The following is a 25,899-nucleotide window of genomic DNA, read 5'->3' as shown; positions in this document are numbered from 1 at the left end:
CCCTCCACCCCCGGCGCGTGCGCGCGCGCGCGCGCGTGTGTGTGTGTGTGTGTGTGTGTGTGTGTGTGTGTGTGTGTGTGTGTCACTATGTAAATATCAATGAAGGCCAGGGATCGATGTTGTCTTCCTCAAGAGTTGGCCACCTTGGTTTTTTGTTTTGTTTTTTTAAGATTTATTTATTATTTATACAGTGTTCTGCCTGCATGTGTGCCTGTAGGTCAGAAGAGAGAACCAGATCTCGTTATAGATGGTTCTGAGCCACCATATGGTTGCGGGGAATTGAACTCAAGACCTTTGGAAGAGCAGCCAGTGCTCTTAACCTCTGAGCCATCTCTCCAGCCCCCAGCCACCTTGTTTTTGAGACAAGGTCTCATTGGGTCCTGAAACTCACTGATATGACGGACTACGCTAGCTGGCCAGGGAACGCCAGGTAGCTGGAATCACAGGTGCTTGTCCTCCTTGCTTTTTTATGTGGATGCTGGGGATTGAGCCCAAATCCTCATGTTTGGATGCTAAGCACTTTACTGACTGAGTCATTTCTCTTGCCCCCATAACTCCAGGTTTAACATTGATTGACTACATAATTTGGTTTTTCAGTCATTTTTCTTTACATATTCCCATATTTGTTAAATTAAGTTAGCAATTATACCTATAAACAGAACTTAAAAACTTTTGTTAATACCTAAAATGAAATTGAGGTTTGAAAAATAAAAAGGTGAGATAATGGACAAAGGAAGCTTCTGTAAGGAATGGGAAGCATGACGACCGCACAGCTGCCAGCATGGCAGCCTACCTCCCACCACATGAAGTGGGACAGTCCCTTAAGGGCCTGATACCCGTAGTCCTTACTTTTTGTTATGTGGTGGAACCAAGGGGCTTGTGACTGATCTGTGCTCAGGTTCCTGTGTCTATTCAGCAACCTGACAAAGGGAGAGGTAAGGAAAATTGTAAGTTTAGCATTTGTCAAGTTCTGCTCCAGGTTGTCCTGCTCTCTCCCCTAATATTGACAGTTACCTAGTGACCCATAGTCATGGTAAAGGGTTAAAGTTATAGTATCTAACATGTTTGGTTTCTTTCCTTCCTTCTCTCCCTCCATTCCTCCTGCCCTCCCTCGCTCCCTCTCTCCCTTCCTTCTTTCCTTCATGACAGAGTCTCATTATGTAACCCTGGCTATCCTAGAATTTGCTATGTAGACCAGGCTGGCCTTTAACTCACAGAGAACCAACTGGCTTGTGTCTTGTATCTGACATGTCAGAACTAACATTTCTCTCAAAACTTTGTTCTGTCTTTCCTTTGGCTGCATATAGTTCACCTTGTCATTTCTGAATGTTTGGCATTTTGTGAAAGATGCTTAGTACATTTTTTTCCTTCTTGAGTCTCTTAAGATTTTTTCGAAGCAGGTTGGAGAGATGGCTCAGCAGCCAAGAAAGCACTTGCCCCTTGAGTGTGTGCATGGCAGCTCACAGCTATCCCTACGTTTAGATCACGGAGTCCAGCATCATTTTCTTGACTCCATGGGCACCAGGCATACACGAAGTGTCCTCACATATATGCAAGCAAGATACTCATACATACAAAAAAATATACAAAATTTTCTTTGACATATGGGTTTGGCCTTTCATTATTGAAGCAATGTACATGTTTCAACTTTTGTTGATCTTACACCGTGGAACTCATTCCAGCCCAGGCTGATATGGACTTGAGACAACTTCTGCCTCATTGTCTCTAGTGCTGGGCTTATGGCAGAATTTTAGTAACTCTCAAGACATCTTTTTTGGGTGGGTGAGGGGCACAAGGTTTCTCTGTGTAACCTTTGCTATCCTGGAACTTGTTCTATAGACAAGGCTGGCCTCAAACTCATGAGATTTGCCTGCTCCTGCTCCCAAATGCTGAGATCCCAGCTTGAAATTTGTTTGTTTACTTATGTTTTTTTGAGACAGGATTTCTCTGTGTACCCTTGGCTGAGCTGGACTCTCTTTGTAGACCAGGCTGGCCTTGAACTTATAGAATTATACCTACCTCTGCCTCCCTGAGTGCAGGGATTAGAGACATATGCCACCATGCTTGACTAGAAATAATTAAAGATGTATTTATTACATATACAGTGTTCTGCCTACATGTATGCCTATACACCAGAAGAGGGCACCAGATCTCATTATAGATTGTCATGAGGCACCATGTGGTTGCTGGGAATTGAACTTAGGACCTCTGGAAGAGCAGACAGTGCTCTTAACTGCTGAGCCATCTCTCCAGCCCTGGCTAGAAATAATTTTTAAAGAAACAATTTTCACCTCCCACCTCCCTTCTTTGTTCTTTCTTTAGATCATTTAATTTTAATTTTATTTTATGTGTGTGTGTATTTTGTCCGCATGCATGTCTGTACCTCTTTAAGTTCCTGTTGTTAGTGGAGCCAGAAGAGGGGATTGGATCTTTGTTGTCAGCTACTGTGTAGGTGCCAAGAATTGAACCTGGGTCCTTTGGAGAAGCAGCCAGTGCTATTAACTGCTGAGCCATCTTTCCAACTCCTCCAAGTTTTTAAAAATGGGTTCTTCTGTAACCCATTTGGCATGTAGGTTAAGATGACTTTGAACTTAGGTTTCTCCTGCTCTGCTTCCTGAGTTCTGAGGTTATAGGCACCCAGCTCTGGGGACGGAACCCAAAGTCTTATGTATAATAGGCAAAACCCATTTGTATATTTCTTCTAGTTATGGCTGTACCTCAAATCCAACAACTTGACTTGTGGTTTTTCAAGTATCACTAGTCTGAAAGCAATATAGTTTTAGAGTATTGCTTGCATGGTGATGAGCTGATAGCAGAAAGCATTTTAATTTACATCATCTGTTCTGTTTACTTCAGTCTTCTCATGAACTCTCCCTTCCATTTTACTTAAGACCATGGTAGTGTAAGAAGAGTTACTAGGCATGTCTGTCAGCATCCATTCCTGTCTCTCTTCAAACCCTCATTTGTTCCTTTAGTGTCTTGTGGCTTCTACACTTCCCCTCCCCCTATGACTGATTTATGTCTCATTTTAGGCTTTATCATTCTTTTTGTTGTCTTACTTGAGACAAGGACAGGGCCTTATGTTGCCCAGATTGGCCTAGAACACCCCCTGTAGCTCAAGGGTCACATGAACTCATTCTTCTTCCCCTGTACCTCACAAGAATAATACATGAGCAGCACCACGCTCCGCTTTAGCTTTTTTTGCAGTGGAGGTGGGGGAGGGGCAGAGGGAACATGGATTTATTAAGGAATATTGAGAACTGCAGAAAGTGTGAGGATTACCTATAATACAGTTTCTAAAAATTTTTTAAAAAGTGGGTGTTTGTGTGTATGTATGTCTATATCTTTTATGTGCAATGCCTGAGGAGGCAGAAGATGGTGTTGGATCCCCTGGGACAGGAATTGATGATTTTGAGCTCCCATGTGGGTTCTGGAAATTGAATCTGAGTTCTCTGGAAGAGCAGCCAGTGCTCTTCACCACGGAACCATTTCTCCAGCCTCTGTTGTAGAAGTTTTAAAGATTATCAATACTGCTAGACCCAGGAAGACTGAGAAATAGGCAGATCCAGGGGTTTGAAGTGGTTAGGACTGAGAACATGAGGCCATATACATAAAATGTGGGCTAGGTAAGGTCTTTGTGTGCTGGAGATTGAACCCATAATCTCCTACTCCTTTGTTGTGGGAGACAAGCTTGCAGATCAGGAGCTGTGTGTAGCTAAGGATTGTCCTGCCTCAGCAACTACAGTGCTGCTCCTACAGGTATAAAGTATTGTTGACTTTCTGTTACTGCAATTAAAACCAAACCAAAAAAACCTGTCACCAAAAGCAAGTAGGGAGAAAAGGTTTATTTCAGCTTATAGTTGTGCTCCATTGTGAGGAGAAGCCAGGGAAGGAGCTTAGACAGGAACTAGGGACAAGAACCCAAGCACAGGTTTGCTTCCTTGCTCTCTGAGTTTGTTCAGTTTTCTGTTTCTTTTTGTTTTGTTTTGCTTTTATTTTTTGAGACATTTTTTCTGTGTAACAGCTCTGGCAGTCCTGGAATTCACTCTGTGGATCATGCTTGCCTCGCATTCACAAAGATCCGCCTGCCTTTGCCACCCATCCCCTGAAATTTAAGGCATGTGCCACCACCACCAGGCAGAGAAAGCAAGCTGGGAATTGTGGAAGTTTTTGAAACTCTGAAAGCTCCCCAGTGACCTGCTTCTAGCAAGGCCAGACCTCCTAATCTGCCCCAAACTATCAGCCTTGGGCCAAGTATTCAAATCCTGAGACTGGGGGGCTTTTCTTATTAAAGCACTACAGATTCTCTCTTAGATGATTCTAGCTTGTGTCAAGTTGACAAAATAACTAACCAACACGTGCCTACCTGTTCTGATATAGATGATAAAAATTAGCTAATTTTGTGGCAGAGTCTCATTACGTAGCTCTGGCTGCCGTAGAACTTTATCTATAGATCAGGGTGGCTTCAAATTCACAGATCCTCCTGCCTCTCCCTCCCCAGTACTGGGACTATAAGTGTGTGCCACCGTGCCTGGCTTAATTTTTAATCTATGAATATGCATGATACTTAGACATTTTTCTTTTCTTTCTTTTTTTGTTTTTGTTTTTTGTTTTTTGAGACAGTTTCTCTGTCCTAGAACTCACTTTGTAGACCAGGCCAACTTTCAACTTACAGAGAGATCCACTTGCCTCTCTTGAGTACTGGGATTACGGGCTTGCGCCACTGCACCTGGTTTAACTTGACATTTTTCTCTTTTTGGTTTTTTTGAGACAGAGTTTCTCTGTGTAGGTTGTCCTGCAACTTGTTCTGTAGACCAGGCTGGCCTCGAACTTAGAGAGGTCTGCTTCCCTCTGCCTCCCAAGTGCTGGGATTGAAGCCGTGCACCACCACTGCCCAGCCAACTTGACAGTTTTCTTTTTTCTTTTTTTTTTTTTTTAAGATTTATTTATTATGTATACAGTGCTCTGTCTGCATGTACACCTGCATGCCAGAAGAGGGCATCAGATCACATTATAGAGGGTTGTGAGCCATCATGTGGTTGCTGGGAATTGAACTCAGGACCTCTGGAAGAGCAGTCAGTGCTTTTAACCTGTGAGTCATCTCTCCAGCTCCCCAACTTGACTTTCTTTTTCTTGGGGGGGCGGGGATTGGAGACAGTGTTTCTCTGTGTATCCTTGGCTGTCCTGGACTCATTCTGTAGACCAAGCTGGCCCCAAACTCATAGTGATCCACCTGTCTCTGCCTCCTGAGTGCTGGGACTAAAGGCGTGCGCCCCCACACCCCACTGACATTTTTCAAGTAAACATTTATATTATAAAATTTTAGAGAAGGATGTTAATTGTAGTTATAAAATTAATTTATTAAAATTAATAGTATTAATGCCTTTATACTTTTATCTAGAACACCTCGTCCAGTCATTGTAGAACCCATGGAGCAGTTTGATGATGAAGATGGCTTACCAGAGAAGCTAATGCAGAAAACTCAACAATACCATAAGTAAGACTTGATTAATATATTTTAGATATGTATTGTCCAGGGCATATTACATTTTTCAGGAAGTACTATTAGAATATAATTTGGTTAATAGAGTGGTTTAGTCTATATGGCATGCTATTTTTATTTTAAAAACTAGTTATATATGTATGTTCCTGGGTGCATATTTATGCACCACATGCGTGCAGGAGCCCACAAATGTCAGAAGAGACATTTGAGCTCCTGGATGTGGAGTTACAGGAGGTTGTGAGCTGACTTACAAGAGCCGGTAGGTCCTCTGCAAGACGAGTAATTGTTCTCCAGCCACGCTAGTCCCTCTTTTATACATGAGTAAAACAGGCTGCTTTTCTTAGAAAAGCCTCTACACTTATTTATTTATTTATCTTTTGTCTTTAAAATTTTTTTTTAGCAATTTTATTATGTATATAATGTTCTGCCTTCATGTGTGCCTGCACGCCAGAAGAGGGCACCAGATCTCACTATAGATAGCGGCTTCTAAGAATTGAACTCAGAACCTTTGAAAGAGCAGCCAGTGCTCTGGGTCACCTTTCCAGTCCCCATGTCTTTCTTTTTAAAGAAACTTTCACTGTGTAGTCATGGCTGGCTCGCCTGGAATTTGCATGTGGGTATGTGTACGTGAGTGCAGGTACCAATGCAGGCACCAGAGCCTCTAGAGCTGCAGGAGAGGCTGAGTTGATGAACTGCCTGACATGACACTGGTGCTAGGAACTTACTCTAGTCCTCTCAAGAGCAGCAGGGCGGAGCCATTTCTCTTTCTTTTTAATTTTCTTGTGGTGATGGTCTTGTTTTATTATGTTTTGAGTCAGGGTTCCACTGTGTAGCCCTGGATGGGCTGGAACTCTCTTTGTAGACCAGGGTAGCTTCAAACTCATAGACATCTGCCTGTCTCTGTTTCAGGGCATCTGGGCTTAAATTTGTATACCACCATGCCTATTATTATTTCCTCTCTCTCTCTTTTTTTTTTTTTTTTTTTTTTTGGGTGGTTTTTGGTTTTTCGAGACAGGGTTTCTCTGTGTAGCCTTGACTATCCTGGACTTGCTTTGTAGACCAGGCTGGCCTCGAACTCACAGATAACCTCCTGCCTCTGCTTCCCAAGTGCTAGGATTAAAGGCGTGTGCCACCACCGCCATGATTCTTGTTAACTACCTCTTCTTGTTCTGTGATAACTTTCTGTATTAGCGGTTGGAGTTTTGTTAGGTCAGCTCATCTTCCCTTTAATCCCAAATAAAATGAAAATTCCAATTCTAAGATTTCTATAGATAAGGTGAGAATTGTGCTACTGTTAATACTTTGAACAAACTGCTCATAGCTGAGAATGATTGATGATTTTGTTTGAATTTCAGGGGTATAGCTTTTATTTATTTTATGTTTTGAGATATGGTCTCACTTTTTAGCTCCTTGTGGCCAGGAACACACTCTGTAGACCAGCCTGGCCTTGAATTCAAAGATCCTCCTGGCTCTGCTTCCTGAGTGCTGGGATTAAAGATGTGCACCACCAAGCTCAGCCCGTTTTTATTTTTCATTTAACCATTTGCTTGCTAATTTACTATTTGACTTTTGAAAATATGTAGATGCATAGTTGTGCCATAAATATAACATATGTGGTATAATAGGAATTGTGTAACGTACTTGAGATGCAGCAGTTGACTGATAATGTTTCTTATAAGGGCGCAGTTGTTAAATACATAACTAAAGGCAGACTGAATTGGTTTGTTATCTTTATTTTAGGCACTTGGTACATAAGACAACATTTTTATTACTAAGAAAATCTGATTCTAAGGCTATTAATTTGCCTCATTGGGTTAGTAGTTGAATGAAAACTAGAAAATCCTTATGAGAAGCAGTAGTAATAGCATAGGTTGGAGCATTGCATTGCATTTCGTAAGTTTGAATCGTGGTTTCATTACCTATTAGTTGGACACTTTTGGGAAATTTCATAAACTCATGTTCATGGAATCATTTATGACGCTGCCATGAGACAATGTATATGCCTAACTGTGCAGGCCATAAAGATTATAAATGTTCAATAAGTGAGAGTTGTTATTCTGTGCTGTTGTTTGCCTCTCAAGTATACATTTTTGTATGTCTTTAATGTTAATATAGGGAAAGAGAACAGCCACCACGATTCGCTCAGCCTGGGACATTTGAATTTGAATATGCATCTCGATGGAAGGCTCTTGATGAAATGGAAAAGCAGCAGCGTGAACAGGTTGATAGAAACATCAGAGAAGCCAAAGAGAAACTGGAGGCAGAGATGGAAGCCGCTAGACATGAGCACCAGTTAATGTTAATGAGGCAAGGTAAAGAGATGTGCCACTGATGTGTATTAGTGCTTTGTCGTTAGTTGTGTTTTTGGTGACAGAGTCTTTATATGTAGACCAGGCCAGCCTTGAACTTACGGAGATTTGCTTGTCTCTGCCTTCTGAGTGCTGTGAACTAGTAATAACTTGCTAATTAGGAGTTCAGAAACAAGAGTTGTAATTCAATCTATTAGGTAAAATTTTTCTGAGAAAGCTTTCTGTGGTTGTTACCTGGTAACTCTGGCTCTGCAGATGTGAGCCACTAATGATGCCTTTTTCTTTTCTTTTCTTCTTCCTTTTTTTAAAAATTTTTCCAGACAGGGTTTATATGTGTATATTCTTGGCTGTTCTGGACTTGCTATGTAGACCAGGCTGGCTTCAAACTCACAGAGATCTGCTTGCCTCTGCTTTCCAAGTGCTGGGATTAAAGGTGTGCGCCACCACGCCCGGCTCTGATGATGCTTTTTCATTCTGAAAAAGTATGAGGGAGTTGGAGGCTCAGGTGTTAAAAGCACTGCTTGTTCTTCTAGAGCATCCAGGTTTGATTCATGAATGATAGCTTACAACTGTCTTAATATCCAATCCCAGGGGATTTGATGGCCTTTTCTGGCCTCCTTGTATGCTGAATGCACATAGTTCACAGGCATACATAGAGGCAGAACACTTATACAAATCTAGATAAAGGAGAAAAAGTGTTAGTAGGCTGTGTTTGTAGTTCGGTTGGTAGATTACATGCCTACAATGAATGCGCAAAGCCCAGGGTTGTGTTCTAAGTGGGAGTGTCTGTGTTCCTAGGACTTGGATGGTGGAAGCAGGAGGGTCAGAAGGTCAAGGTTATCCTTGGTTTACAGGTTCCAGGACAGCCTGGGTTACAAGAAACACTATAGTAGTCCGTTCCCCCTTCCCCAAACAGGGTTTCTCTGTGTAGCCTTGGCTGTCCTGGACTACCACTGCCTGGCCAATGCTATATTTTTTTTTTTTTTTTTTTTTGAGAGGTATAGGTATAGGTAAAATTTATTACTGACACACCAAAGGTCCCAATTGTTGATGTGTCAGGGTCCCTCAGCACTTGGGAGGCGAAGGACCGCTATATTTTTTTTTAAAAATTTATTTTCCTGGAGGTGATTCAAGGATGTGTACTTTTGCTAGTAACACAGATAATGATTCCATTGGCAAAAAGGAAAGCATAGTAGCATAGCATTCTATTTGGTGGAAAGATTTGGTTAAGTACTGACGTTTAAGGTTATTACTATGCTTTAAAGGAGCACCAAAATGGAGTTACTAAGTTTGTTAAGTGGTAGAGACAATCCTGGCAGACCTCAAGGTAAGGGGAGGGAAGAGGAAGTATCAGACTGTTAACCTAGTAGAGAGGAAAAGCATTCATGTGTTCAGATGGGTGTGGGGATTCAGAAAGAGTAAATTTGTGTTAACTGGCAAGAACATGAGACTGCTAACTCAATTTCTAGGAGCAGTCTTTAAATAAAAGATTTTTTAAAACATGGGTATTTTGCCTACAAGTATATGTCTTTGTAACATGTGTGCATGTTGCCCTCAGAAGCCGGAAGAGGGCATTGGATCCCCTGGAATTGGAGTAGCAGATGGTAGTGAGCTGCCATGGTGCTGAGACCTAGGTGCTAGAAATCAAACCTGGGCTTCTCTGGAAGAGCAGCCAGGACTCTTAACTCCTGAGCCATTTCTCTAGTCCCAAGAACAGTCATCATAGGAATAATTTACTGTCATCTGGGAGCCACATAACTGACACTAGGATGAGCTACTTAAATCTGTCTTCTCTTTTCCTTTGTCCTGGCTTTCTTTCTTTCTTTCTTTTTTGTTTTTTGTTTTTCGAGACAGGGTTTCTCTGTGTAGCCTTGGCTGTCCTGGGCTCACTTTGTAGACCAGGCTGGACAGCGATCCGCCTGCCTCTGCCTCCCTAGTGCTGGGATTAAAGACATGTGCCACCATGCCCGGTTTCTGGCTTTCTTTCTTATATTCATTGGTTTGCTCACATTTCTCTTTTCTGTTCTTTGCAGGTTTGTTGTTTGTTTATTACAGATTGTATTTGAATTATTTTTATTTTATGTGTTTTGAGGGTTTGCCTGAATGTTTGTCTATGAGCCACATGTATGCAGTGTTATCAGCGGCTAGAGGTGTCAGATAACTAACTCCCTTAGGGCTGGAGTCCAGGTGGCTGCTATGTGGGTGCTGGGAATTGAGCGCAGAGCTTATAGAACAGCACCCTGGGCTCTTAAATGCTGATCCACGTTTCTAGCCTTGTCCTGTAACTCAAGCTGACATTGAACTTCTAGCTATATAGCTGAAGATGACAAAGAATTAAGTACATCACTATATTTCCCTTCTGTTTGTTTGTTTTTTGTTTTCTTTAATTTTTGTTTTAGTTTTAAAAAACATTTAAGGCTTTATAAATTATCCATCCATCCGTTTATTTTGAGATGGGGTGAGGTTTTATATGGAGAATAAATGTGTTTTTTGAGACAGGGTTTCTCTGTGTGACTTTGCTTGTCCTGGACTCACTCTGTAGACCAAGCTGCCCTCGAACTCACAGAGATCCTCCTGCCTCTGCTTCCCAAGTGCTGGCATTAAAGGTGTGCGCCACCGCACCTGGCGTGGAGGATAAATTTGAACTCTTGATTCTTCATTCAAGTGTTGAAAGTATATTTGGGTACCACTGTGCCTGATACCGTGTTTACTACTATGTGGTGCCATATGCCTGTACTCCCAACATTTGTCATGTAGAGTCTGGAGGATCAGCTTAAGGCTATCCTTAGCTATATATAGTGAGTTCAAATTTTGGTCTGGACTTTTTGAGACCCTGTCTCAAACACCCTCCCCACCACCACCACCACTGCCACCAAAGGAAAAGTGGAAATCATTGCTGAGTCATCTCTAAGTCCTTTTGGTAAATTCTAATTTCTGTTAGGGCAAAATGCAGGGCTTTACTTTGTCCTTAGTCTCTCTGTTGTCCAGGCTGACTGTATTCATGCGCTCCAGTTTCTGGGCTCAGGTCTTTTTGTGTGTGCCTTTTTTTTTTTTTTTTTTTTTTTTTATGGTTTTTTGGTTTTTCGAGACAGGGTTTCTCTGTGTAACCTTGGCCATCCTGGACTCACTTTGTAGACCAGGCTGGCCTCGAACTCACAGCAATCCGCCTGCCTCTGCCTCCCGAGTGCTGGGATTAAAGGCTTGCGCCACCACGCCCGGCTGTGTGTGCTTTTTTTTTGTTTGTTTGTTTTTTGTTTTGTTTTGTTTTTTTGTTTTTTTGCCACAGCCTTTTGAGAGGTTAGAACTGCAAACTGAGCTTGGTTTCCATCTGTTTTTGATTGTTAATATGGGAGACAATTCATTAAGCAGCTGGGTGTGGTGGCTCACAGCACTCTAGGAGGCGGAGGCAGGCCTGATCTACAAAGTGAGTCCATGACAATCATTTGACACGCACGCAGAAGCAAGCGCTCATGCGCATAGAACAGAAAGTAGATGTGATGCCTGATGCTCATCCTCTACTGATTTCTTTAAAGTGATGTAGAAGCTGCACATGCTGCCTGCCTGTGGTCAGTCACAGAACTCTGGGCGGGGAGTCGGGAGGATCCCAGCTTTGAGGTCATCTAAGACCATATATAATGTAGCAAAACACTGTCTCAAAACAGACAGGCGTGATTGCCCATGGATATGTATGATCTTGGTACTTTTGAAGATAAGAAAGGGGATTGCAGTGAATTTGAAACTACCTTGGGCTACATAGTAAATTCTAGTTTGGTCTAGAGCAGTGGTTCTCAACCTTCCTAATGCTTCAACCAACCCTCTCATAGTTGCTAATACGTTGTGGTGACCTCCAACCATAAGATTTCTTTTGTTGCTATTTCATAACTAGTTTTGCTACTGTTATGAATCACAGTGTAAATATCTGTGTTTTCCAATGGTCTTAGGTGACCCCCGTGAAAGGACCTTTGATCTCCAAAGGGGTCATGACTTAGAGGTTGTGAGCCACTGGTCTAGGGTTGACCCTATCTCAAAAAACTCACAAAAAAAATTAAAAAGATTAAAAATCAAAAGAGGTGACTGGAGAGCTGTTTTCAGCAGTTAAAAGCACTGGCTACTCTTTGGAGGACCCAGTTTCAACTCCCAATACCTACAGCTGTCTGTAACTCCAGGTCCAGGGCATCTAATGCCCTCTTCTGGCTTCTTTGGATACCAGCCATGATGTACACATACACATGCAGGCAAAATAGTCGTGCAAAATAAAAACAAATCCCTGAAACCAAAACAAAGCAGTATAACCAATATTTCTCTTGTATGTACCAGTAATAGAGACTTCACCTCTGGATGTGAAAACACAGAAAAGGAAGGTTAAAAAATACTAATATATAGTCAATAATTTATAGATCTAATGAGACGTCAAGAAGAACTCAGACGCTTGGAAGAACTCAGAAACCAAGAATTGCAGAAACGGAAGCAAATACAACTGAGGTAAAAGAACATTTATTATAAATGTGTGTATTTCATTGTATGCTTTATTGAGAAAATTCCCTATCATTCATTACAAGTAAGTTGTGAAAGTGTAGAAATATTGGAGAAAACTTTTTTTTTTTATCTAAACATAGGAAATTACAACATGCCATAATTTTGTGGTGGTTGTGATTCTTGACTTTGATTGCATATGCATTGGATTTAAGTATTGCGTATAATTTATTGTAAGAATGCTCAGTGATTTGCCAGACCTTTTTTCCAGAGATACATACACGTAGATTGCTGTTTCGCTTGGTTTTGTTTTGAGACAGGGCTCACCGTGTAACCTGGGCTGGCTTGTCTGTATTGTATACTAGGTTGGCTTCTAAGTCTAGAACTTCCTGCTTTACTTTGTCCAAGTGCTAGAATTAGAGGCTTGTGCCGTTATGTCCAGTTTATGTAGTGCTGGGCTCTTGCATGCTTGATAGACACATTACCAACTGAGCTACATCCTCAGCCTAGGGTGTGGGCATTTCAAATCACTTAGTCTTCAAAGTTTCAAAAATCAAAGTTAATATTTTAAATAGAGCACTGATAGATGAAACACATTTTAAATTTTTATTTTATAAAATTTTTTGTGTTTTCAAAGTATTTTATAAAAGTAGTAAGGGGCTAGAGAGATGGCTAAGAGAAAGATAAGACTCTGAAAAGGCCAGGTGCTGTATGACTGCAGTTACTAAGGAAAGGACAAGCGAGGGAGGTGGCGTGATCAGTGATGGTTAGAGGTGAGGATGTGGGAAATTGTTTTAAAGATTTCTTTTTATTTCGTGTGTATCTGAGAGTGCCTGCACACGTGCAGTGGAAGCCAGGAATGGACATCAGCTTCCTTGGAACTCCAATTACAGTTGGCTGTAGGCCTCCATGTGGGTTCTGGGAACTCAAGCTTTCCAGAAAAACAGCAGGTGCTCTTCTGAGCCCTTTTCCGGAAGTCAGATTTTTAGGGCAGGACAACTGGTTTATATGATGCTACATTTTATCTTTCTTTCTTTTTTTTTTTTCAAGACAGGGTTTCTCTGTGTAACATCCCTGGCTGTCCTGGACTCTCTTTGTAGATCAGGCTGGCCTCAAACTCACAGCTATCCTCCTGCCTCTGCCCCGTCCCCCTCCCCGAGTGCTGCATTTTATCTTTCCTTGAAACTACAGCATGTACACCAAAACTGAAACCCAACAAAAACACTTGATTGGATCCCCAAACCCAGGAGAAAAGCTTTTTAGGTGGCACACATCGGTAATCCTGGCACTTTTACTTCAAGATGGAAGGCAGACAGACTAGAATACACACTCTTGGGACATGCAGTAATCTGAAGGTGTAGTAAGTAGGAAGGCAGAACTGAGAGACCCTTTCTCAACAAGGTGGAAGGACAGAGTTGACTGCCTAGCAGGAGTCTTGTGACTTGTGTGTGGCATGTGGCATACGTGGACCTCTATACTCATCTGAACAAATACAGTACTGTAAAACACCAAAACATAATCATACAGTTATTCACTGCCAGACATGGTGCACATGCTTGTAATCCCAGCACTCAAACAAGCACATAATTCCTTGAGAGGTAGCAATAATACAGTGAGTACAGTGAGTTTGAGTGTAACCTGAGTTAATGAGAGCAAGTCTCAAAAATTAATATGTAGTAAGAAAATAATGCAGTAATTCACAAGCTTCTGTCATGCAGCACCGTAGCCTGCCTGCTCCATTTCTTCTTAGATTTACTTGTATTTATGTGCATGTCTCTGTGTAAGTGCATGTGGATACCCACAGGACCTGGCACGGGGTGTGAGATCCCTGCTGCCTCCATGGGTGCTGGGAATCTTAATTCTGGTCCTCTACAAGAGCAGATGTGCACACACACACACATACAGATTTTTTTTTTCTTGGTGTTCCTTGAGACAGGGTTTCTCTGTGTAACAGCCTTGGCTGTCCTGAAACCTTTGTAGACCATGTTGGCTTCAAACTCAATAGAGATCTGCCTGCCTCTGCCTCCCAAGTGCTGGGATTAGTGGCGTGCACCACCACACCCTGCGAGCAGTAATATTCTTAAATGCCAAGCCATCTCTCTAGCCCCTTGTGGCTTTTCTGACTCGTGTTTCTCTCACTCCTCTGAGGCCCCACTTCTCCGCCACGCTTTTGAGTTCCCACTATTCAGCTGCCGGCCTTCTCTATTGAGGAGACTACCTACTTTCTTGAGCTCCAACTCAAAAAGTGTAGCAATATTTCTTTCTCTTCTCTGTCTCCTTCATAGTAAATCTCAGTCTCAATCTTTCTAAAGTGATTTTGTTTGTTTGTTTGTTTGTTTGTTTGAGACAGGATTTCTCTGTGTAGCCTTGGCTGTCCTGGACTTGCTTCATAGACCAGGCTGGCCTTGAACTCAAAGTGATCTGCCTGCTGAGTGCTGGGGATTAAAAGCGTGCGCCACCAGGCCTGGATTTCTTTCTTTCTTTCTTTCTTTCTTTCTTTCTTTCTTTTCTTTCTTTCTTTCTTTCTTTCTTTCTTTCTTTCTTTTCTTTCTTTCTTTTTTTCCCTTTTTTAAATTATTTTATGCCTAAGAGTGCTCTTATTTACATGTACACCTGCAGGCCCCAAAGAGAGCATCAGATTCTAGTACAGATGGTTGTGAGCCACCATGTGGTTGCTGGGAATTAAACTCAAGACCCCTGGAAAAGCAAGACAGTGCTCTTAACCACTGAGCTATCTCTCCAGCACACCCCCCCTCCTTTTCTTTTTTTCTTTTTGAGACAGAGTTTCTTTGTGTATCCCTGGGTGTCCTGGAGTGCTCTCTGTAGACCTAGCTGACCTTGAGCTCAAGAGATCTGCCTGCCTTTGCATCCTATGTGCTGAGATTAAAGGTATGTGCCACCGCAGCCTGGCTCAAACTCTTAATAAAATTGTCCTTGATATTCATAAATAGGGGTAAGTTTTTTGTTTTTTGTTTTTCCAGGACAGGGTTTCTCTGTGTATCCTTGGCTGTCCTGGACTTGATTTGTAGACCAAACTGGCCTCCAACTCACAGAGATCCACCTGCCTCTGCCTCCTGTAGTGCTGGGTTTAATGGTATGTGCCACCACTGGCATGGTCAAATTCTTAAAAGAGACTGCAGTGTAAGATATTGAAGAGACATGATTAGACTCCCAAGATGTTTCAGCAGTAAAGGCCCTTGCTAAGCCTAGTGACTTGAATTTAATCCCTGGAAGCCATGTTGGGTAAAGGGGCGTGGTGGGGTTGTCCCCTGCAGGCCTCATAAAAGGAGGCAAACCCGAGGAACAGATAAGATTGAAAGCCTGGTACAGATTGACTTTGCTAACCTGCATCAGACTTCTGGGGAGAGGCAGTTCATTGTCAGGATATTTAAAACCCGTACAATTTGAGGAAAGGTTTCCAGCCAACAATCAGTCCAATTCTACGTGCACAAAAAAGCTAAGGTTGTGACCTTGTGACCTGCTATGACCTGAGAGTGGGTTCTATAGCTAAAAGGTCTGGATAGGGAGGGAAGAGTTTGGAGTTATTCCTGATAGTGGAAGGTCACCAGGTCATTAACAGCCTCCATCCTCAGCTTTCTGGGTGGCATACAGGTATTTGGTTTTATCTGTTCCCTGGAGAAGCCACCCTTAGTGATTAACATTCCTGGTTGTGTTAGTGTTTTCTGTGAGTACAAGGACCTGACTTCTGTGCCCCCAACAGATGTGGAAAGATCCAGTTCTCACAAGTTGTCCTGACTGACATATGATGTAGCACATAGCCACCCACCACCCCCAATTCATAAATGTAAAAAATGGAGAGATTAATCAAATACAGTATGGAATTCTATTAAGGTCATAAAACACAAGGATGACAGAGATGGGGATAATGGTCAAAGTTGAACCAAAAGTTTTATTTACTTTGTGGCATGATAGCTGAAGGTATTCTGGGAATTCTAATCCTTGGAAGAAACAGTGGCACTTGTGTGACTTGTCCTCTGATTCCAACCAGAAAATGTTGTCGATCCTGACATTGTGCTGTGCTCATGCTTTCATGATTGCATGGCGGTTATTTGTAAGATAGTAACAACACCAGGCAAGTTTGAATGAAGTCTGCTTTTGTTCCTCCTATGAATCCAAAGTCTTTGGAAAAGAAAAGCTATTTCAGGGTTAGGGTAAGGTGTGAACAAAAGAAATAAACTGCTGTCTCTATGACCAGTAAAGGGTTAAACAGCCTTCAACATGATGAGATCTGTATTAAATAAGAGGCTGATGTGCCCAGCGTGTATGGTAATATGGAGTACTTAGTGCATATTTTTAATAAATTACCTTTAAGATTAGTTATTACACACAGATATATTACACTTTTTATTTCATTATATTTTTATTATAGGATCTCGATTTTGAGTCTTTAAAATTGAGGATGGCCAGGTGAGGTGATGCATCCCTGTAATCCCACAACTCAGGGAGGCAGAGGCAGGTAGATCTCTGTGAGTTTAAGGCCAGCCTGGTCTACAAAGTGAGTCCAGGACAGCCAAGGCTACACAGAGAGACCCTTGTCTAGGGGTGGGGGGGCGGGAATTGAGGAGAAGAAATTGAGCACCAATAATATGTTAACAAGGAGGTAACAGTTTGGTTCCCCACCCCACCCCAATTTCAAAATGTATAGCCTAGGATGGCCTCAACCTCATTATTCTCTTGCTTCTACCTTTTCAGTGCATCTTTTGTTTTGTTTTTGTTTTTTGGTGTTTTGGTTTTGAAGACAGAGTTTCTCTGTGTAACAGTTCTGGCTGTCCTGGACTCACTCTGTAGACCAGGCTGGCCTCGAACTCACAGCAATCTACCTGCCTCTGCCTCCCAAGTGCTGGGATTAAAGGTGTGCGCCACTACTCCCGGCCTTTTCAGTGAATCTTACTGGTATGTTTGCCAACCATAAAACAGTTCTTTTTTGTTTGTTTTTGTTTTAATTTTTCAAGACAGGGTTTCTCTGTGTAACCTTGGCGCTACCATGCCTGGCCTTGTTTTGTTTTTTTCCAAGATAGGTTTAAAGTTTTTATGTGCCTGGTGCATATAGAAGTCAAATGACGATTTTGATGCCCAGGAACTGGAACTGTAGTTGATTGTGAAGCTACCTGCCATGTGACTGCTGTAAACTGAACCTGGGTCCTCTGCAAGGGCAACAAATGCTGTGCCGTCTGCTTTGCCCTTGACTGGCAGTGTTGGTGTTTGACTAAGTTCTAGCAACATGTAGGTATTATGCTAGTCTTATCTGCTAACTGGTGAAATTCTTTAGAAATTCTTTTGAATTTGGGTTCAAGCTGCGTATGATGGCACGTGCCCTTTAGGAAGTCAAGAGAGCATATTGCTCTGAGTTTGAGGCCAGCCTGCATTACCTAGTTTCTGGCCATCCTGTACTGTATAGTGAGACTCTGTTTCAACAAAACCAAAAAGCCTAATTTAAGAAATGTGATGGTTTCTTCCTGGGGAGGTGGCTCAGTGGATAAAGTACTTGCTGTTGCTAGCTTGAGGGACTCAGTGTGGATCCCCAGAACCTACTAAAGCTGTCCTGGCTTAGCAGCCTGCTTGGAATTCTATCATGCAGAAAAGGAGACAAGGTATCAATCAATGTGGCAAGCTGGCAATGCTGTCTAAATTCATGAATTCTGTATTGAGAGAGCCTGCCTCTCAGTAAATAGAATTGAGAGATAATAACAAGACACCTTGTGTCATTCTCTGCCCTCCACGTGCACCTTCACCCCAGTGTTAGCTTGCAAATGCACAAAAGTGTGTTCCTCTCTTATGAGCGTGTTGGGGGTCTGACCTCAGGTCCTTAACACTTGCTAAAACAGTCACTTTACTAATTGAGCCATTTTCTCAGTGCTCTCTATTTTTAATATTTCGAGACAGGTTCTCACTCACATTGTAGTCTTTGGCTAGTTTGGAATTTGCCATCTAGACCACAGAGATCTGTCTGGCTCTGCCTCTTGAGTGCTGGGATTAAAGGCATATGCCCACCACAACCAGCTTGATTCCTTTCTTAAGCCATTCAGTGTATAATGAGTATTGGGCCCTAGAGCAGCTAGGAGGACACAGTACTAACCAGGAACAACAATGTGGCTCAGTTTTTATGATGCTGTCTGTGCAGATGTTTTTTTTGATGTGTGTATGTGTGCCTTCCTGTGTGCAGGTGCCTGGGGAGGATCCCTGGTACTTGAGTTAGAGATAATTGTGAGCTGCCTGGTGTAGGTTTTGGGAACAAAACTCACATCCCTTGAAAGAGCAGCAAATGCTATGAATAGCTAAACCATTTCTCCTACTTCCTAAACCCTTTTTTCTTTCCTCCTCCTCCTCCTCCTCTTCCTCCTTCTTTAGACAATGTTTTTCTATATGTATTCCTGGCTAGCTTGGACCTCACTGTATAGACTAGGCTGGCCTGGACCTCCCAAAGATCTGCCTGCCTCTGTGTCATGGGTACTGGGATTAAAGGCATGTGTCACTGTGTCACCAAGCTGGGCCGTGTAGACATTTTTGACATGGGTTATCACATATCCTAGGACGACCTTGAAGTTCTGATCTTGTGTCTACTCCCCAGTGCTAGAAGTCTAGTCATGGACCACAGCACATCTTGCATGAAGTGCTGGGTATCACGTTCAGAATTTCATAGATGCTAGGCAAGCACTCCACTAACGCCACTGTATTTCCAATTCCAGAACCAAACCTTTAAAATGTAACCTTACTTATTTTAAAAATCTTGATGTTTATGAGTGTTTTCCTGTGGTTTATGTCTGCACACCCTATTCATGCCCTGTGCCTAAGGAGGCCAGAGAGGGAATTGGATCCACTAGAACTAGAATTACAGATGGTTGTGAGCTGCCATGTGGGAGCTAGGAACCAAACCAAGGTTCTCATCAAGAGTTGCCTGTGCTCTTAACCACCGAGCCATCTCTTCAGCCCCTAAATCATTTAGTGACAGAGTCTCACATGAGCCTTGTGGCAACAAGTGACCTGAGCTCATAATTATATAATACCTCTGATTTTTTTTTTTCAGTAAGTGTAAACATTTATGTTACTGTAGAAAGTTCTTATGTTTGATTATGGGGGCTTCCCCATATTTCACAAGGAATATAAATTGTATTACTATGTTTACTTTTTCTTCATTTTGATTTTAAAACTGTCTTGCTGTGAACCTAGGCTGGTTTCATAGTTGCAGTCTCCTTGATTGATAACTCCCGATTGCTGCGATGTAGTGGGCACTACTACCATGCCTAGCCTTCAGTTCCTCCTCCCTCCCATCCATCCATCCTTCTTTCCTTCCTTCCCTCCTTCCTTCCTTCCTTCCTTCCTTCCTTCCTTTGATGTAACAGAGAGAAAAGGGATGGGTGGGGAGTTGTGCTGGTGTGTAGATGTGTGTCCTGTGGGTATGAGAGAACAGCTTTGTAAGGGTTGGTTCTGTCCTTCCACCTTTGTGCGTGTTCTGGGAATTGAACGTTAGCTCTTCAGCCTTTCATGGGCTTGGTGTTAAGCAATTTTTGTTGTTGCTTTGTTTTGGTTTTTCAAGACAGATTTCACTTTATAGCTGTGGCTGTCCTGGAACTCACTTTGTAGCCCGTGACAACCATCTGCTTCTGTTTTCCTAGTGCTGAGATTAAAGGTGGTGTCTGTGTGTGTGTGTGTGTGTGTGTGTGTGTGTGTGTGTCTAGAATATGAATACGAATGTGAGTGCCTGCTCAGGCCAGAAGAGGACATTGGATCTCCTTGACCTGAAGGTACAGGCAGCTTTGATTTACTCTGTATGGTTACTGGGAACTGAACTCATGTTTTACAAGAGCAGGAAATGTTCTTGACTGCTGAGCCATCTCTCTATCGCTAGTCTCAGAAATTTTGCCATGAACCCCTGAGTTTTCCCTCTGGCAATGGAAGAAATACTTTAGTAAACATATATTTTGTGGGTAAAGTTGTACACAAACCATGCAGTAGTATCTTGCAGTTTGAGAACTGTGCTGAGATTCTTAACATAGAAAGGTGACTTATAAGAGCATAATATGGCACACACCTTTAATCCTAGCACTCGGGAGGCAGAGGCAGGCGGATTGCTGTGAGTTCGAGGCCATCCTGAGCTACAAACTGAGTCCAGGACAGTCAAGGCTACACAGAGAAACCCTGTCTTGAAAAACAAACAAACAAACAAACAAAAAAGAGTGAGCATTATAAAAAGTGCCACTACTGTAGGAGCATTAGCTGTATATATCTTTCACTTTGTGGGAAATAGGTTTTTCACTCTGTAGCCCTGGCTGGCTTGATTTGTACACCATGCTGGCCTTGAACATTCAGAGATATGCCTGTTACTGCTTCCTGAGTGCTGAGATTAGTGGCTCATGCCAATGTATTTTTACTAAATCCACTACTTAAACTACTGTTTTACTTATGTGTGTGACACATACTTCAGTGTGACATGATTTAATGCCAATACCATACGACAGTTTTACTTTAGTATAACTGTTTATTGTCTTAATCATTTTATAGCTTAATTATGATTTTAATATTTTTATACACATACATAATAGTGAAGTTTGCTTTCTCTTAGTCAGTGTCAACAAATACTTTATTTTAACAAAAATATTCTAGCCAGGCAATGGTGGCACACGCCTGTGATCTCAGCACTCTGGAGGCAAAGGCAGGTGGACCTCTGAGTTTGAGATCAGCCTGGTTTATAGAACAAGTTCTAGGATATATATTATTTTTATATATTAATTATATTATGTATTAATGTGTATATAATAATATATATTATTTTTTGTGTTTTAGTATTTTGCCTGCGTGTATATATATATATATATATATAAGTCACTTGTGCACTTGGTGCCCTTGGAGGTCAGAAGCATGTGTTGGATACCCAGGAATTGGAGTTACAGTTGGTTGTGAGCCACCATGTGGGTGCTAGGAGCCAAACTTAGGTCTTCTTCAAGAACAGCAGATGATCTTAACAGCTCAGCCATCTCTTTAGACATAGTATATGTTTCCTGAAAAGGACAAAATAGTAACTATGGTAGGTCTTTTGATATTTAGTTCAACTACTGTGGCTCCAAAGTAGCTATAGTCAGTAAACTGCTAATTACAGGATTTCTTTTGACAATTCCAGGGAGTTTTTTTATTGGCTTAATGAACATAGAGAAAGGGGGATTTAAAATACTTTCTATGCATAGTTGAATTTTTGTATAGTTGGTTCTTTGTGATAATGTACTTTTGATTTCTTTAGTTTATTAGCATGTATTATATTTAACAGTTCATGATGGCATTTTCCCGTGTATGTAACATATTTTGGCCATATTCAAGCGCCTCGCCCTTTCTTGTTTTCCCTTTCATTCCTGCTGTATCTGTTTTTGGTTAGACTTTGAAAGTGAATTTTGCTACACTTTTCCCTTGTAAAAATTTCCCCCTCTTCTACTTTCTGTCCTCGTGCTGGATTGGGCCCCTCTGGTTCATGCTTTGTTCGTAGTCCAGTCTTTTACCACTGAGCTCCATCACTTGTCCTTGGTGTATTTCAGACAGCTCCCTAGGCTGGTCATTCATGCTAGCTTTAACCTTGTTCCTTCTCTCAGTGCTCCGCTGATGAGATTACAGGTCTTACTACCAAATTGCCCGCAACTCCTTGATATAAGCAGAATTATATGCTGTGACTTTATTTCTTGGCTGTTCCTTGATTTGTAGGCTTATAACAAAATAAAAGGTGAAATTTAGGATGCCATAAGTACTCCTTTGTCACAAACTTGGCATACGTAATATAACATAATGTACCTAGTGGCTCAAATGTCAGTAATGCTGAAACTTCAAAACAATGTTTTCAGACATGAAGAGGAGCATCGTCGTCGTGAAGAAGAAATGATCCGACACAGAGAACAGGAGGAACTGAGGCGACAGCAGGAGGGCTTTAAGCCAAACTACATGGAAAATGTAAGTAAAACATTGGTTAACCAAATGACTTAATAGACTAGATGCTATGTAATTAGAAAGTTTCAGATTTTGGTTTTCTAATTTCAGAATTTTTCATGGTTGTTAAACTAGTGATTTTTGTTAATGTCTTGTAAGTAGCTTATTAGTTTCATAAGTAATATTTATAACTTACAGTTCTTCTGTTTTAATTGATTGCTGATACAAGCTCTGCAATAGGATACCTTGACATATGCATCTTCTCTACCTGGTTTTATACTGTATTGCTTCAGTCTTTTTTTTTTTTTTTTTTTTTTTTTTTTTTTTGAAAGTTTCAGATATGTAATGTCTAACTGTGGCAGCTCTAAATATAGAGCTGAACCTTTTCATCTAGTACATTATCTTTTCTGAATTATTTTGTATAAAACAAACTTCATCCAGTTTTGTTAACTAGTATGCTAATATTACCTGTTTAAAGCTCAGTTTGTAAAGATCTTATAAATGGATGTGTAGAGTGGCCTTTCTTGTTGTCTGATGTATTCCCACTAGTTTGCTCTGTAGGAGCGTCTCCTCTCCTTCCCTCCTTTTCACACAGTGCACCAGTTTGCAGACCAGAGCAGCTCATCTCTGGTATTTCCTGGTTATGGCTACTCAGCACATTCTTTTGTCTCTGAATTTCCTTCAAGGTACTCCAGGTTCAAAAATTTCAAATTTATGTTTATTAGACTTTGGGAGCTTGTGCCATGGTGTGTGTGTGTGTGTGTGTGTGTGTGTGTAGGTAGGTAGGTAGGTAGGTAAGGGGACAACATTGTGGAGTCCAGTCTCTTCTTATACTTTTTGAGTATTCTGCTCTTCAGACTTGCTCAGCAAATGCCTTCTTGCCGGGCTCACATTTCTGTTTTTGTTATTCCCCAATGATGGCCGCTCCATGAATATGTCCAAAATACTAAATTCTCTATGTTCTTAATGATATTTAAACAAGAGTTTCACTGTTCATTTGAAAGGATATCAGCTATGGTCTTTATTTTGAAAAATATTCACTTTATTTTGCTTTTATTGTCAAAAGCCATGATACTTTAAGAACTAGAACGTAGACTGGGCGGTGGTGGCACACACCTTTAATCCCAGCACATGGGAGGCAGAGGCAGGTGGGGATCTCTCTGGGTTCGAGGCCAGCCTTGTCTGCAGAGCAAATTCCAGGACAGTCAGAGCTGTTACACAGAGAAAACCCAGTTTAAAAACAAAAAAAAAAAAAAAAAGAATTAAAACATATTTGATACATTTCTGAGGCTGAAAGTATTAAGTCTTTGGGGGTTTTTCTTTTTCAAATTTTTTTTTTCTTTTTTGGTTTTTTGAGACAGGGTCTCTCTGTGTAGCCTTGGCTGTCCTAGACTCGCTTTGTAGACCAGGCTGGCCTCGAACTCACAGAGATCTGCCTGCCTCTGCCTCTCGTGCTGGGATTAAAGGTGTGCGCCGCCACGCCTGGCTTTTTTTCAAATTTCTGTTCTCATTCTTTTGTATCTGGAAATAGCTAGTTCTTTGGTGTTTTTTGTTTGTTTGTTATTGATAAACACATGTAAAAAAATCTTAACTGGTAGTAACAAGAACAAATGTTTGTCCTACTATCACCTAAATAGTCTTTGGATGAAAATTACATAGCATTTAGATTCAGTTAGAAAAATGTCTGCGGGGCGTGGTGGTGGTGGTGACATATACCTTTTAATCCCATCACTTGGGAGGCAGAGGTGTAGGTGGATCTCTGTGAGTTCGAGGCCAGCCTGGTGGTCTACAAAGCGAGTCCAAGACAGCCAAGGCTACACAGAGAAACCTGACTCGAAAAAGTAAAAATAAAAATGTCCATAGTTGTTCTATCACAAGTTTAACTTATGAAAACATTTTCAGGCCTTTGAATTTTTATTCATTGATTTATAGCTTTACCTTTTCACTTGTCTTTTCCTCTTTGGATTCTTAGCATTTAATGACTTATTTTAAGCTACATCTCAGTTTTGAACATATATCTGCTGGGTTTTCTCAGTGAAAAGACACTGTGTAATAATATAAAAGGAAGTGGATTTTAGCAAGCTAAATTGGTTTTCAGTTTCTAAGCTAATATTGGTTTTCAATCTTCAAATAATAATATGTAAGCTATGTATGATACATTTCTTACAGAATTTCTACTGTGGATTAAGAAATAATACCTATGCCTTTTATTTACCTAAGTATTTACTAAATGGTTCTCTCATATTAAAATAGCTAAATACTAACTTTCTTGATATCTTCTCTGACATGAACTGTACATGTTTTATAATGAACATAGTTACTTGTGGTGTTACTAATAATGTCATCCCAGAGTTGGACTAGAAAGGATTAAGTAAAATACTCCATTTCTAAGCTTTTAAAGAATCTTTTTATTTTTAAACATAACTTGATTATATCATAAATGCAGATGTAGACTGTTTTTGAAATAATGACTTTTTATTAGTGGAAATGAGTATATATTAACATATCTTTATAGATATTAATAATGAATGACTGGTTTTAATTTTACTTTTCCACATAGAACTTATTTAGAAATATGACTTCATTTTAAAATTGAGTTATGAATTAGAGAGAGAGAGAGCGAATGAGAGAGAGAGAATGTGTGTGTTGGAGTGGAGGAGGGTTTATGAGCGAATGTGGACAGCCATATATGGAGATAAGAGGACAGCTTTTGGGAGTTGGCTTTTTCCTTTTATTATGGGTTCTGAGGATGGAACTTCAGTTGTCTGTCTTACACAAGAGGTTGTACTTGACTTGTTGAGCTATCTTGCTGGCCCCACAAGGTTTTATTTGTTATTTTGTTTTTCAAGATAGGGCGTCCCTTTGTAGCTCTGGCTCTCCTAGATCTCCCTCTGTAGACCAAGCTGGCTTTGAGTTTATACAGATCCTCTTGCCTCTGTCTCTGCCTCTGGACTGCTGGGAGTAAAGGCGTGGACCACCACTGTGCTGTGGTCTTTTGGCAGGTGTTTTGTTTTGTTTTGAGACAGGGTTTCTCTGTGTAGCCTTGACTGTCCTGGACTCGTTTTGTAGATCAGGCTGGCCTCAAACTCACATCAATCCTCCTGCCTCTGCCTCCCAAGTGCTGGGATTAAAGTCATGTGCCACCGTGCCCAGCTTCAGAAGTTTTTTTCAACTTTGTTTTTAAAAAAGATTTTATTTATTATATATACAATGTATAGTCTGCATGTGTGCCTGCCGGCCAGAAGAGGGTACCAGATCTCATTATAGATGGTTGTGAGCTACCAAGTGGTTCCTGAGAATTGAGCTCAGGACCTTTGGAAGAATACACAGCGCTTTTAACCTCTGAGCGATTTCTCCAGCCCCAGAGTTTTTTTAATTGGTAAAAATTTACAACTATCTAGTGGACTTTGGGAATATAAAACTTAGACATTTAAAATACTCAGGGTGGTTTTATTGGCATTTATAAATTGGATTGTGTATCATTTCATAAGATCATTTTACTAGAATAGGTTTAGATAGTATATACTCACTTTGTAGACCAGGCTGGCCTCGAACTCACAGCGATCCGCCTGCCTCTGCCTCCCGAGTGCTGGGATTAGAGGCGTGTGCCACCACGCCCGGCTATCATTTACTCTTAATAGTTATTTTGGAAGGCTATATAGCTACTATTTTCTGAAGAGCTGTCATATT

At 41.2% G+C, this 25,899-nt stretch overlaps 1 protein-coding gene across 1 annotated transcript in view; it reads left to right on the top strand.

Moving 5' to 3' along the window:
• The window catches only part of Pspc1 (paraspeckle component 1), a 57,135-nt gene that overhangs the window by 7,850 nt on the left and 23,386 nt on the right, over positions 1-25,899 (top strand). The window contains exons 3-6 of the mRNA XM_051143180.1: positions 5,402-5,497; positions 7,619-7,815; positions 12,210-12,294; positions 22,128-22,233. Of these exons, the coding sequence (XP_050999137.1) occupies positions 5,402-5,497; positions 7,619-7,815; positions 12,210-12,294; positions 22,128-22,233 (484 nt within the window). The remainder of the gene's footprint in view (positions 1-5,401; positions 5,498-7,618; positions 7,816-12,209; positions 12,295-22,127; positions 22,234-25,899) is intronic.

This window comes from Acomys russatus, chromosome 3 (assembly GCF_903995435.1).
Source record: "Acomys russatus chromosome 3, mAcoRus1.1, whole genome shotgun sequence".
Taxonomy (NCBI): Eukaryota; Metazoa; Chordata; class Mammalia; order Rodentia; family Muridae; genus Acomys; species Acomys russatus.
The sequence above is the reverse complement of the archived record's forward strand: the minus strand, read 5'-3'. Positions and strand labels throughout refer to the sequence as shown.